General features: G+C 38.9%; 1 protein-coding gene and 1 pseudogene across 2 annotated transcripts in view; one reads left to right on the top strand and one right to left on the bottom strand.

Moving 5' to 3' along the window:
• LOC101658754 (intracisternal A particle-promoted polypeptide) overlaps window positions 1-14,075 on the bottom strand; it is a 28,298-nt gene extending 14,223 nt beyond the window's left edge. For both annotated transcript variants that reach the window (XM_004699469.2, XM_045291811.1), the window contains exons 1-4: window positions 13,762-14,075; window positions 10,191-10,622; window positions 5,466-5,621; window positions 4,895-5,062 (exon numbers count right to left, since the gene is read on the bottom strand). In XM_004699469.2, the coding sequence (XP_004699526.1) occupies window positions 4,895-5,062; window positions 5,466-5,621; window positions 10,191-10,622; window positions 13,762-14,053 (1,048 nt within the window). In that variant the 5' untranslated portion in view covers window positions 14,054-14,075. The remainder of the gene's footprint in view (window positions 1-4,894; window positions 5,063-5,465; window positions 5,622-10,190; window positions 10,623-13,761) is intronic.
• Window positions 14,076-15,090: 1,015 nt separating this feature from the next.
• On the top strand, window positions 15,091-15,436 carry LOC105978306 (annotated as a pseudogene).
• The last annotated feature ends 217 nt before the right edge of the window (window positions 15,437-15,653 follow it).

Here is a 15,653-nt window from a genome sequence, read left to right as displayed (position 1 = left end):
ACTCTTATCACAATCCATACATACATCAATTGTGTAAAGCACATTTGTACATTCATTGCCCTCATCATTCTCAAAACATTTGTTCTCCACCTAAGCCCCTGGCATCAGCTCATTTTCCCCCCTCCCTACCTGCTGCCCCCTCCCTTATGAACCCTTGATAATTTATAAACTATTATTTTGTCATATCATGCACTGTCTGTCTCCCTTCACCCACTTTTCTGTTGTCCGTCCCCCAGGGAGGAGGTCACATGTAGATCCTTGTAATCGCTTCCCCCTTTCCAACCCACCCTCCAGTATCTTGCCAGTATCTTGCCATCGCCCTTGCACCACTGGTCCAGAAGAGATCATCCACCCTGGATTCCCAGTTCCTATCTGTACCAGTATACATCCTCTGGTCTAGCCATATTTGTAAGGTAGAATTGTGATCATGATAGTTGGGGAGGAGAAAGCATTTAGGAACTAGAGGAAAGTTGTGTTTTTCATCATTGCTACATCACACCCTGACTGGCTTGTCTCCTACCCGAGACCCTTCTGTAAGGGGAAGTCCAGTGTCCTACAAATGGGCTTTGGGTCTCCACTCCGCACTCCCCCTCTCATTCACTATGACAGGATGTTTTGTTCTTTGATGCCTGATACTTGATCCCTTTGACACCTCGTGATCGCACAGGTTGGTGTGCTTCTTCCATGTGGAGTTTGTTGCTTCTGAGCTAGATCAAAATATCGCTTTTTAATGGATAAGTTAATTGTAAAATTTTTATGGAAAAGCAAAGGACTTAGAATAGCCATACACCGCAAGCAAATAATAGAGAGAAGCTGCCTATCAGATATCAAAACTTTTAATAAAGCTGCAAACAAAATACTGGAACAGAAATTAAATAAAAACTTTTAATAAAGCTACAAACAAAATACTGGGACAGAAAAGAAATTCTATGAACAGACCCAACCCACAGATCGATGATTCTTTAATATATAATAATTGGCATTATAAAGCAGCAGAGAAACAACTCTTTTGTGCTGGGAAAATTGGCTAGACTCCTATACATGGAGGAAAATGAAACTGGTTCTTTGTTATTGTTAGCTGCCATCGAGCCAATGACTCATGGTGACCACAAGCACAAGAAATGCTGCTCGGTCCTGCGCAATCACCATGTTCGGTTGCTGAGCAGTCTACTGTGACCCAGAGGATCTTCACTGGCTGACTTTAGGAAGTACATCAGCAGATCTCTCTTCTTGGTCTGGATGCTCACTGAAACCCGTGTGACTCCAATGGGGCAGGATAATGGAAGCTTTCAATTGATTTCCTTCAGACTTCATGCCAGATGCCTTTTCCCTTCGTTGATTTTGTTTTGTATCTTTTCTCTATATGAAATCTTAGCTATAAAAACCAAAAAATGCTGAGTCCTTCTAGCAAGTCACCTAAATGGGGATATTCTTGGGTATCCTTTACACATCTACAAATAATAATACAATTTTTTAAAATGAGCCAAAAATCTGAAAACTCACTCCTTAAAAAAATCTCAAATGGCAAAAAAGCACTGAAAAAGTACTCAATGTCATTCCATCATATCAGATAAGTATAATTAAAACCACAGGATAGGTATCACTACAGCTCTAACAATGAGCAAACAAAATTAAGTATAGCAATACCAAGAGTTAGCAAAAGTATGGTCAAAGTTTTAAATGACACAACCACTCTGGAAAATAGTTTGGAATTGTCTAATAAAACTGACCATCTGAATACATTATGACCCAGCAGTATTTGACTCCCACCAGTAGGTTCACTGCAAAGAAATTTGTATACATACAAGATTTTTGACAGCACCATTGTTGTTAATAGTAAAAAACCTGGAAAAATTCCAAATGCCTCACAATAGAACATATTAACAATTTCAGTATAGAACATGGTATACAGTAAAAAAACTGTATAGCAAGGACTACCTGAAACAACATGAACATATCTCAGAAACATTAGGTTGGGTAAAACAGCAAGGATGGTTATATCAGTAGGTCCCAACCTTCCTTATGGCGCAATCCTTTAATACAGTTCAAGTGTGGTGACCCCCAACCATAAAACTATTTTCATCATAACTTCATAACATAATTTTGCTACTGTTATGAATCTGACGACTTCTGTGAAATGGTCATTCTGTGAAAGGGGTCGTGACCCACAGGTTGAGAACCACTGGGTTATATAGTCATTTAGATAACGCATAAAAGTAGGCAAACTTAAGGATATTGCTTAAGAAAGTACCTATACAGATAGTTAAAGCATAAAACAAAGGGAAACAATTGTCCTAAAAGTTTCTTCAATTATTTATCACATTATAGAAATATTCATCTATTTGTCTATATATTTTACTATATTTTATTTCACACCCAAAATAAAAAATTAACAAATTAACCAATCGCAATAACATTTATTGAGTACAAATACATGTTTCTCAAAAAAAAAACAACTCACTGCCATGAAGTCAATTCTGACTCATGAGGACCCTATGGGAATGAGTAGAACTACCCCTGTGGGTTTCCAAGACTGTAAATCTTTTTTTTTTTTGCTGCAAAAGGAAGCCTTATTGTTTCCATTTGGTCCCCGGCTTGGGGGAGGGGTTCCAGGGCGGTGGCGCTGCAGCTGGAGGGGCAGGTTCAGGTAGTTGGGCAAAGGCCGGCAGGGGAAGGCAAAGGGCCCCTAGCAGGTGGGTGGGCTCCGCAGGCTCCCAGTCCTTTGAAGGTGAGCCTCTCAGAGATACTCGCCCAGCCCGGCCTGGGGGCTGGCCGGGCTGCGGATTCGGTCAGGTGGTCGCCCATCTTCTTGAGGAGTTTCACCTCCTTGTCCAGGAAGTGGTTCTCCAGAAAGTCACAGAGATGGGGGTCAGCGTGAGTGGACCCCACGGCGTGCAGGTCAGGAGGGGCCTGGTTGAGGGTCTTCTCCAGGGCCAGGGCAGCTTCCGTGGCGTCCAGGGTTCTACCCCGCTCATCTCGGGAAAGCTCTGTACATCCTGGAAGAGTGCCTGGCCGCTGGGCTGCTTTTGCAGCTTCAGGATACGCTCGGCCCCTCTCGCTTCTTCGCCAGCTCATAGAAGTACCCCAAGTCTTCCAAGGCTACAATCATCGCAGTCTCACACTGACCGATGTCTCCCTTCAGCTACTTTTCTGTTGTCCATCCCCCTGGGAGGGGGTTATATGTAAGATCATTGTGATCGGCTCCCCCTTTCTCCCCCACCTTCCCCTTATTCTCCAGGTATCAATACTCTCATTATTGGTCCTGAGGGGCATATCTGACATTTTAAGGCGTCCTGGTGACATACTGGATTATACTCTGGGCTGTTAACTGAAGGTTAGCAGTTCGAAACCACCGGCTGCTTGCCAGGAAAAAGATGACACTTTCTATTCCCATAGAGATTTGCAGTCTTAAGCTCCTCCTGTGGTCCTGTGGATTTGTGCCTTCCTTCAACAGTGTTTGAGTGGAAGAGATCCAGGGACTCCCTCCAACCTTTAACCACTCTCCAGTTTCCCCAAAAAAATGATTTAAAAAAAACACCAAAATGATGGCAACATATGTACAAATGAGTTTGATACAATTGATGTATGGACTGCTATAAGAACTGTAAGAGCCCCCCCCAAAAATTATTAATAAAATAATAATTAAACAAATTTTTTCAGATTAAAAAAATCTTTTTATTGGGGGCTTGTACAATTTTTATCACAATCCATACATCCATCTATTGTGCCAAGCACATTTGTACATTTGTTGCAATCATCATTCTCAAAACATTTTCTTTCTACTTGAGCCCTTGGTATCAGCTCTTTTTTTGCCCTTCCTCCTATATCAGATATTTTTAAAAGGTTTAAAAATGGTTCTTGTTGCTCACCTTCCCAACATAACCGCTGAAGACAAAGTGAGTGAATAAGCAAATGTGGTGAAGAAAGCTGATGGTGCCCAGCTATCAAAAGATATAGTGTCTTGGGTCTTAAAGGCTTGAAAGTAAACAAGCGGCCATCTAGCTCAGAAGCAACAAATCCCACATGGAAGAAGCACACCAACCTGTGTGATCACAAGGTATCAAAGGGATCAGGTATCAGGCATCATCAGAACAAAAAATCTTACCATAGCGAATGAGCGGGGGAGTGCAGAATGGAGCCAAGGCCCATTTGTAGGCCACTGGAGATCCCCTTGCAGAGGGGTCTCAGGGAGGAGACGAGCCAGACAGGGTGCGACATAGCAACAATGAAAAATACAACTTTCCTCTAGTTCCTAAATGCTTCCTCTGACCCCAACTATCATGATACGAATTCTACCTTACAAGTCTGGCTAGACCAGAGGATGTACACTAGTATAGATAGGAACTGGAAACATAGGAAATCCAGGGCAGATGATCCCTTCAGGACCAGTTGTGTGAGTGGCAATACTGGGAGCATAGAGGAAGAGTGGGTTGGAAAGGGAGAACCGCTAACAAGGATCTACATGTGACCTCCTCCCTAGGGGACAGACAACAGAAAAGGGAGATGTCGGACAGGGCAAGATAGGAAAAAAATAATAATTTATAAATTATCAAGGGTTCATTGGGAGGGGAAGAGGGGAGGGAGGGGAAAAAATGAGGACCTGATGCCAGGAGCTTAAGTGGAGAGGAAATGTTTTGAGAATGATGAGGGCAATGAATGTACAAACGTGCTTTACACAATTGAAGTATGTATGGATTGTGAGAAGAGTTGTATGAGCCCCTAATAAAACAATTTAAAAAATAAAAATGGTTCTTGTGGTTTACAGGATTACAACACAACCACCTAGACAGAATCAATTACAACAAAACTAAATACTAAAATACTAAGTTATTAGTCCAGAGAAGATAGCCATGTTCTGAGATGAATATGGCAAAGAAGACATCTTTATCATTACCTCCAATAGCATAAATCATGCCTCCCAGAACTGCTACTCCCAGCCCACATCGAGCCTGATGCAGTGAAGACACAGTCGTCCAGTACTGGCTAAAGGTGTCAAAGCGTTCTACACAGCTGAGAGCTCTGCTTTCACTCCAGCGACCCCCCTGCAGTTGAGTATATCCACCTGAGCAAAGAAAGGAATGCGAATCTCATAGCTAAACATGCTTATAATACCCGAATATCTACTATAAATACTTCATAATAAATGGTTTAGAGCTATAACACTGTGAACAGCTTAAAAATGTGTAATTTGTTTAGTTTTATTTCAAGCTAGAATTCAAATTTTTAGCTTTTTTTCATTAGATAATAACTAAATAATCTAAAAGCCAGACACTTAAGTTGCAGAATGTCAGATATTTTTGTGTTTGCCATAATATAGGAACACAATTATAAATCTATATTCTATGCAAAATTAAATAGGCCTATTGCACACACATATATTCTGAAATGTATAGTAATAGCACAATATTAAGATATAAGGCTTTGATAGTGAATGTAACTTCTATTACTTTTTAAAAAGCTCTCACCTACTGCATATAGGTACTTTCTTGCTTTCTTCCGAGGTCGAACCTTAGAGGTCTGCAGAAAATTACAAAACTTGTTCTCTTTGGAAGATTTGCACACTTCGCAGTATTCTTTCAGAAGTGTTTGCAATGAAACACGAAGATTAAAATCAGACACGCCTAAGGAATGTTTAAAAGAATATTTTAAACAATATTGAAAAGACAATGTTTCTATAAAGCTAAGCAACATCCAACAATGGAGAAATAAAAACCGATCCTAAAACAATGATGTGTTTATTTCCCATATAACCCAAATATTATTTTTCTCATGGCTATTGGAGAATATATACTTTCCTTAAATCTACCAAATAGTTTCTATTAAAGATGATAGAAATATTTGGAAAGGAAGAAGGGGATGATTATACAAGTACATAAAGTCACTGAATTGCACATTTAAAAATGTTGATAGGCTAAATGTTTTATCTATGCCTAGCAGTATTTTTTAATCTTAAAAGAGATTCTTTCAAAAAGCATGTTTCACAATATTAAAGTTGAAAACATATGAGAACTTTAAAATAAAGATCTTAAAATGAAACAGGATCAAATACTTGATCAAAGTTCAAAAATAATAAATACTCAATTCTTACAACCTAATACTAAAAAAAAAAAAATTGTTCAAAACTTGTCCAAAAGTTATAAGAATCTGGGTAGACCAGAGGATGTACACTGGTACAGATAGGAACTGGAAACACAGGGAATCCAGGACTGATGATCCTTTCAGGACCAATAGTAAGAGTGGTGATACCGGGAGGGTGGAGGGAATGTGGGGTAGAAAGGGGGAACCAATTACAAGGATCTACATATAACTTCCTCCCTGGGGGATGGACAACAGAAAAGTCGGTGAAGGGAGACATCGGACAGTGTAAGATATGACAAAATAATAATTTATAAATTATCAAGGGTTCATGAGGGAGGGGGTGCCAGGGAGGGAGGGGAAAAATGAGGAGCTGATACCAAGGGCTCAAGTAGAAAGAAAAAGTTTTGAGAATGATGAGGACAACCAATGTACAAATGTGCTTAACACAATGGATGGATGTATGGATTGTGATAAGAGTTGTACAAGCCCCCAATAAAATGATTTTTAAAAGTTATGTTATCAAAAAAAGATTTATATCATAAACTTTTTAAAATGACAAAGCAAGACACAAGACTATGGTGTGATGAGGACCACCTCCTTTTCAGGACCTCAAATATGATCAGTTAAGTTGTACCCGATCTGACCCCACCACACTGATGCATAACACTAAGGGCGTACAACAGAACAGCAAGGGGAGCAGAGCAACGAAGCCCCCAGGGAATACCAAAAATAGACTTTGGGGCCAGGGTGTCACACCCCATCAGACTCTAACCAGAAAACACTCTTAAAGGTCAACAAACAGATCTCTAACTATTTATAGGTTTTTCTTTTTTGTTTTGTTTTTTACTTTTGTTACTTTGTTTTGCTCTGCCTTGTTTTTTGTGCATATTATTATATCTGATGACCTATCTAGATAAGATAGGCAGGACAAACAATCTCAAGGAGAAAACAACAGGACTGATGGTTCCAGGGGAACATGAGAGGGGGAGGTTGGGGAAAGGAAGTGGGTGTTAACAAACCCAGGGACAAGGGAACAACAAGTGATCCAAAATCAAAGGCAAGGAGGGTGTAGGAGGCCTGGTAGGGCTTGATACAAGGGCAATATAACCGAGAGTAATTACTGAAACCCAAATGAAGGCTAAGCATGACAGTGGGACAAGAGGAAAGTGCAAGGAAATAGAGGAAAGAAGTAGGAGGAAAAGGGCATTTATAGAGGTCTAAATACAGGCATGTACGTATGTAAATACACCTATATATGACGATGGAGAAACAGATCTATGTACATATATTTATAGGTTTAGTATTAAGGTGGCAGATAGACACTGGGCCTCTACTCAAGTACTCTCAACACAAGAAAACTTTGTTCTATTAAACTGCCTTTCCATGATCCTCACCTTCCCAACACAATCGCTGAAGACAAAGGAGGTGCATAAGCAAATGTGGTGAAGAAAGCCGATGGTGCCCTCCTATCAAAAGAGATAGCATCTGGGGTCCTAAAGACTTGAAGATAAACAAGTGGCCATCTAGCTGAGAAGCAACAAAGCCCACCAGCCTGTGTGGAAGAAGCACATGGAAGAAGCACACCAGCCTGTGTGATCAAGAGGTGTCAATGGGATCAGGTATCAGGCATCAAAGAACTAAAAATCTTATTGTGAATGAGGCAGAGGGCAGAGTGGAGACCCAAAGCTCATCTGTAGACAACTGGGCATCCCTAACAGAAGGATCATAGGGAGGAGATGAGCCAGTCAGGATACAGTGTAGCAACGATGAAACACACAACTTTCCTCTAGTTCTTTAATGCTTCTTCCCCTCGCCACCCCACTATCATGATCCCAATTCTATCTTACAAATACGGCTAGACCAGAGGATGTACACTGGTAGAGATAAGAGCTGGAAACACAGGGAATCCAGGACAGATAAACCCCTCAGGACCAATAATGAGGGCAGTCAAACCAGGAGGGTAAGGGAAAGGTAGAGGTAGAAAGGGGGAACCAATCACAATGATCTACATATAACCCCCGCCCAGGGGGATGGACAACAGAAAAGTGAGTAAAGGGAGACATTGATCAGTGTAAGGCATGAAAAAAATAATAAAATTTATAAATCATCAAGGGTTCATGAGGGAGAGGGGAGCGGGGAGGGAGGGGAAAAATGAGGAGCTGATACTAAGGGCTCAAGTAGAAAATGTTTTGAAAATGATGATGGCAACAAATGTACAAATGTGCTTGACATAATGGATGGATGGATGGATTGTGATAAGAGTTGTACAAGCCCCCAAAAGATTAAACAAAAAAAAAGCTTGTGTCTCAACTAGTTAGAAGAAAAAAAGAAGGAAAACCAAAGTCATAGATGAACAAGCCTAGAGCTTACACGACCCACAGCTTTATCTACTTTCATACCAAAAGAATTAGCTGATACTCACTGCTGACCATTCTCAACAGAGTCCCACTAGATGAACTCTGATAGAAGAGGAGGAAAATGCACGGCACAAATCTTAAAAAGTCCAAACGTAACTGGACCAGTCAAGACTAGAAGATTCCAACATGACTGTGCTGAGATCCTCTTAAAACCTTGAACCAAACTATCCTGAGATGACCGTATAGGAAAATATCAGAAAAGTCACAAAACCAAACTCACTACCAGGTTGGCATTCAAAACAAAGGCTGTAAGTATGATAATCCAGTGAAAAAAATATATCCATATGAGACCAAAAGTCATCACTTACTCGAAAGATGAGATAAGGGGGCAGTCCTTGTTACCCTCAAGTGAGCAGGTAAATTATCATGATGCGGAAAAAAAGTCTCCCATGATTTCTTCCTTGACTCACTGCAGTTTTCATTCTAGTGAAAAACTTTTAGTTGCTAACTCTTAAGCATGCTCAATAACCAGTACAAGATTTACGTAAAACTAAAAAGCTGTGGGAACACATGCTTCTTCCTTCTAGCAGAGGATCTTTGTCACTCTATCTGCCACTTTTGGGAAAAGCCAGTTCAACCATGAAAGCCTTTTCTGTCCCACCCCTAAATTTCTCAATAATTTCTCTCTCTGTTTCAGCATTTAAATATATGCACTAAATAAGATATCCCACAGAAAAAACTTTCAAATTCTGTTAACACCATGAAGAGTAGAGAAAAGCTAGCAATCTAATCTTAAAAAAAAATATTTTCACAAGCATCAATCTCCACAGCTCATATTAGACCAGAACTAGATGGTGTCTGGATTCCACTACCAACTGCTCTGAAAAGGATTACATTAGAAGGTCCTGGATAGAATGGAGAAAACAAACAAACAGAACTCATCACATAAAAAAACAAGCTAACTAATTGGATATAGACTTCTCTTCAGGTCTGAAACTAAACTAATCTCATCTCAGTGATTCAACTGTCAGCCAAATAGACAGGTATATTAAGGGAATAATAACACTGAGAGGTACACATATCTTAGAATTACCAATCATTTGAGATCAAATGAGCAGCGATTATCCAACAATGAAGTTTAGAAGAGTTGGGAAAGCAGGAGGAATGGGAACAGGAAATACAGGGAGGCAGTGGAATAAGGGATACTACATTGTGGGGACTGCAAGCAATGATTTGAAACAAAATGTGTGTGAACTGTTGAAAGGAAAACTGGCTCTGTAAACCTTCGCCCAATTCACAGTAAAAAATAAAGATGTTTTTATTCACTCATAATCTATGATATATCAATACAGAAATCGTTTTATAGTGAGAAGACTTACTGAATTTATTCAGTTTTAGTTTTGTTTGCAGCATTTTCCCTAAATGTTAGGATCTGCTGGATTTTTCAGGGTGAGAAGAAATCTTTTACTGAAATAATTAGTACCATGAACAGTAGCAATGATTTGCTAGCTCTGCCAGTTATTTACCTATATTACTATCTCTTAGTATTAATGCCAAGAAAGGTATGTAAGGATTTGATTAAAATAATGGGCAGGCATACTAAAAAACTACTACTTCCCAACCACCACAACAAAAACAAGTTATATCATACCTACAGTATTTACTTAAGAAATAAAACTATCATTTCAAATGGAGAAAAAAATTGGATAATTAACCAACTAATTTGATATATATATATATATAGCAGAAAATTACCTTCTATATACTTTAAAAGCCTCTGAGGAGGTAGTAAAGAGAATCGTATTGGGTCTAGAACTTCTACTACATGTTTTCTTCTCTTTCCCAGATCTTTCAGAATCCACTGCATTGCAGCTAAGAAGACCTGGTATTCATCCTCAATGCTAAGCTCCTCACTTCGCAAAATTTTAACCAGCTGATCTTTTGTAAGTGCCAGGAACTCTTCCCCACGATGAACCTCCAAGAAATGGACATGAATGTAGTTTTCTGTGAATTCCAGAAGATCATGGCAGGCAATTTGCTCAGAGAACTGAAAAATCCCAATGCAGTTCAACGGATCAATTTGTCCTTTCAGAAATTCACAGCAAAGATTAACAACTTCAGTCAACTGCAACATGTCTGCTGCAACGATCAGCTCCTGGACATTATGCACCCCTATATTCACTATACCTAGGGAAGTAGAGAGACAAAATAGCCATTAAAATAAAATAAAAAATTGACAGGATATTCAAGAAGCATACTTAATTCTGCAAATTGCTTAATGTTTTCTAAATAAAAAGGCAACAGAAGATTTCTACAAAGAACACCCAAGTTTAATGATAATAACACTTATGAAGCACTTAACAATGAACTAGACATATATCAATTCTATAATTCATATACTCAATCATATATATTAATACATATGAAGTATTAATTTCTCATATATTCAAGAAGTCCTCACTATAAGCCTTGTATTCACTGCCATCAAGTTGATTCCAGATGACCCTATAGGGCAGGCTACAACTGTCCCTGTGGATTTCTAAGACTGCAATTCTTTACAGGAATGAAAAACCTCATCTTTCTCCCATGGAGCAGCAAGTGATTTCAAACAGCTGATCCTGCGGTCAGCAGTTAACACTTAATCACGAACTTGGATATTGGATTAGGAAGATCAAGAAGAATCAATGCATTTGAATTATAGTGCTGGGGAAGAATACTGAAAGTACCATGTACTTCCAAAAGAATAATCAAATCTGTCTTTGAAGTACAGCCAGACTGCTCCTTAGAGAAAAATATGGCAAGACTTCGTCTCACGTACTTACGCATCTCAACAAGTCATTCTGAAAATGATGTCAAGAACCCCTCCATATAAGTTTATATATGTCATTAGGAAGAGCTGAATTATTTTCAGTAGCTAATCATTTTTATAACCCCCAAATTAAGAATAATTTTCCTGAAATTTTCCAAAGAGAAATATGTAGCAGAGAAGGTAATCTTCTTTTGTTACTTTCCAAGTTTAAGTATCATTTACTTTAAAAAAACCAAAATGATGCTTTAGAACAGCGGTTCTCAACCTGTGGGTCACGACCCCTTTGGGGGTCAAATGACCCTTTCAAAGGGGTTGCCCGATTCATAAAGTAGTAAAATTACAGTTATGAAGTAGCAATGAAAATAATTTCATGGTTGGGGGTCACCACAACACGAGGAACTGTATTAAAGGGTCGTGGCATTAGGAAGGTTGAGAACCACTGCTTTAGGTGGTCATATAATTATTTCCTACCAAGTAGTAACATAAGGAGAGAACACAGCATACTCTCAAAACTAGACAGAATTGTCTTTAGTTTTCCAACATTTTTTCTAACTATGTTGCTGTTGTTAGGTGCCAATCGAGTTGATTCCAACTCATAGCAACCTCAAACAACAGACCCAAACACTGCCCAGTCCATGCCATCCGCACAAGGGTAATAAATACTCACTATAGAAAAAAATGTAATGCATCAAAATACAGAAAATCACACATTTTTCTATAAACAAAGATACATGGTATCAGCACTTCAGTGTATTTCTTTTAAGTCTTTTTTTCTGCACATATTTGTATTATGTATCACTTATAATTTATATTTAGGTTTTTTTTTTCTAATCATTTTATTAGGGGCTCATACAACTCTTATCACAATCCATACATACATCAATTGTGTAAAGCACATTTGTACATTCATTGCCCTCATCATTCTCAAAACATTTCCTCTCCACTTAAGCCCCGGACATCAGGTCCTCATTTTTCCCCTCCCTCCTGGCCCCCGCTTCCCTCATGAGCCCTTGATAATTTATAAATTATTGTTTTGTCATATCTTGCCCTTCACCCACTTTTCTGTTGTCCGTCCCCCAGGGAGGAGGTCACATATAGTTCCTTATAATCGGTTCCCTCTTTCCAACCCACTCTCCCTCTACCCTCCCAGTATTGCCACTCACACCACTGGTCCTGTAGGGCTCATCCGCCCTGGAGTCCCTGGATTTCCAGTTCCTATCTGTACCAGTGTTCATCCTCTGGTCTAGCCAAACTTGCAAGGTAGAATTTGTATCATGATAGTGGGAGTGGGAAGGAAACGTTTAGGAACTAGAGGAAAGTTGTATTTTTCATTGTTGCTACATCGCACCCTGACTGGCTCATCTCCTCCCCGAGACTCCTCTGCAAAGGGATATCCAGTGGCCTACTAATGGGCTTTGGGTCTCCATTGCGCACTCCCCCCATCATTCACTATGGTAACATTTTTATTCTGATGATGCCTTATACCTGATCCCTTCAACACCTCGTGATTGCATAGGCTGGTGTGCTTCTTCCATGTATATTTAGTTCTCAAGTACATTTTCTCATGTCATTAAAACTCTTCAAAAATACTTTTAAGTAAAAGTTTCCATTAAGATAATGCATGCTAATGATAAACATTGGGGGGAAACAAAATAGGGAAAAAATAAGAATCTTTCTATATCTATCACCTACAGGTAAACATTGCCAACATTCCAAATATACAAAATTACTATTTTTTAACAAAATAGGGATATTTACATTCTGATTTTTTTCATTTACTATATTCTTCATGAAATATTTTTCATATGTAAATCATTTGAAAGGTCTAAATAATATTTATTATTTACATAAATAAAATAGACACAGAATGTATTTATATACCATAACCTATCATGGAAATTATATTCACAATTATATACTATATAGATATAAAGTACTATGGTAAGTAATGTTATAATAAACATGGTATTTATTTATCCACATATCTAATTAAGATTCCTAGAAAAGAATAGTGGGTCAAAAAGTAACTTTTCAAAGGCTCATAACAACATAGTACCAAATTAGTTTCCATATGATTTGTTGCTGTTGCTGTTAGCTATAGTGGAATCAGCCCATGACTCATGGCAACCCATAAACAACGAAAGTAGCACTGCTCAGTCTTGTGCCATTCCCATGACTAGTTGCAGACTGGACTGTTGTGATCCATAGGTTTTCAATGGCTGATTTACAGAAGCAGATCACCAGGTCTTTCTTCCTAGTTTGTCTTAGTCTAGAAGCTCCGCTGAAACCTGTTCAGCATCATAGCCACACACAAGTTTCCACTGACGGATAGGTGATGGTTGGGTATGAAGTGCATTGGCCAAGAAAGAAACTGGGTCTCCCACATGGAAGGTGAGAATTCTACCAGTCAACCACTACTGCCCTGTCTCATATAAATAAGACAAATTTATATTCCCCCAGCAGTTCATGAACAATTGTATCATTCTTCACTCAAAGCAACAGGCTCATTTAACATACCTGTGTAAATGAAATCTAGAAGTACCCGAAAGATTCTAGCTTCAATTCCTAGAATCTGTACAACATCTTTTGAGGACTCTTTCATTCCACCAGTGAACAAAGCTGCAAAGTAGGGACTACTGGCAGCCAAAACCAGTCGATGAACTTTAAAAGTTTCTTTCCCAACTTGTAGTTGCACGTCACAGAAATGCTGTCCATTCCTCATTTTATTGATCTGAGCCATGATGAACTGGGCATGCTTATCTGATGTAAAAGGACTATCATCAGCCTTGGGACTGCCCTCATTAGCCATGATGGTGATCTAATAATTAAAAGAACTCTTGCTCATAATCTGATCGACCCTGAAAAAGAAAACACAAAAAGATCAAGCTATGCATTTTTTATATGTAACATGTCTCCACTCATACACACATGAAACAAAGGAATTGCTATCTACTTAGGGATATTAAACCCATGAAACAAATAAGGACTACATTGTATGATACTATTCCTAATATGGTTTCAGGCCAGGAAATAAATAGTGAGGGCTAAAATAACTGGGGAAAACTTGTCACCAAAAAATGAGACCTGAATGTGTACTGAAATAACAATAGTACTAAGGTTTTAGAAGAGGACATAAGCCCTTCTGTAAGGAGTACAGAAAACAAGATATAGAGGCAGAGAAAAGGTTTTGTACATTGTAGTAAGGAAGCATACATGATATGGGCAGAATGATCTTTAAAAAAGCAATTGTGTAGGTATGTACCCAAAAGAATTTAAAGCATGGGTCAGATACTTGTACATCAATGTTCACTGCAACATTATTCACAATAGTCAAAAAGTAGGAACCCAACAGGAAACAGAGGAATGGATAAACTAAATGTGGTATCTATGTACAATGGAATATTATTCAACTATAAAGAGAAATGAAGTTCTGATACATACTACAACATGGATGAACCTTGAAAACATTACATGAAATAAGCCAGCAACAAAAGGGCAAATATTCTATGATTCCATTTATATAAAATGAAACATTCAGAATAGGTAAATGCCTAGAAATAGAAGGCAGGTTAGTAGCTACGAGGGGTTTGTGGAAAATGAGTTAATGAGTACAGAATTTCTATTTGGGGAAATGAACAAGTTTTAGGAATTAATTGTGATAGCAGCAAAAATATAACCATAATACTAAGTACAAAAATATAAGAGTATGGAGTGGAGGTAGCAAATATGTTCAGTCCAACTGTTTGCTTAAAATCTTTCAATGACTTCCAATAGTACACAAAGCCCTTCAGCCCTTTACCCACCACATTGGAGCCTGTGGAGGCCTGCTGGGAACAGGACTTATAAATGGCAAGTGTGTCTGGAAGGCTGTGGTCCATGGCCATTTTTGTTGGCTATAAACAGGGTCTGTGGAACCAGAGGGAGCACACGGCTCTTCTTAATATTGAAGGTGTTTACGCCTGAGATGAAACGGAATTTTACTTAGGCAAGAGATGTGCTTATGTTAACGAAGCAAAGAATAACACAGTGACTCCTGGTGGCAAACCTAACAAAACCAGAGTCATTCATCAGTAGAAAGCTAACTCATGTCCATGGAAGCAGTGGCATGTTTCGGGCCAAATTCTGGGGCAACCTGCCTGCTAAGGCTATTGGACATAGAATCTGTGTGATGCTGTGTCCCTCATGGATTTAAACTTATAGCAAAGTAAATAAAATTGTACATTTTTGTTTAAAAAAAAAGACCCTTCAAACCTCACCCCAACTACCTATCCAGTTCCATTTCCTATATTCCTCTTTGAAAGTAACACTACAGCAAAGCCTAACAATTTGCACTTCCATGAAAGTGCCTCTTGCTCTTCCTCTTCCATCTAAATCAGTAGTTCTTAACCTGTGGGTCGCGACCCCTTTGG

Source organism: Echinops telfairi, unplaced genomic scaffold (genome assembly GCF_000313985.2).
Source record: "Echinops telfairi isolate 266 unplaced genomic scaffold, ASM31398v2 ScPeMD7_443;HRSCAF=831, whole genome shotgun sequence".
NCBI classification, from domain to species: domain Eukaryota; kingdom Metazoa; phylum Chordata; class Mammalia; order Afrosoricida; family Tenrecidae; genus Echinops; species Echinops telfairi.
Note: the sequence above shows the minus strand (reverse complement) of the source record. Positions and strands in the feature narration are given on the sequence as shown.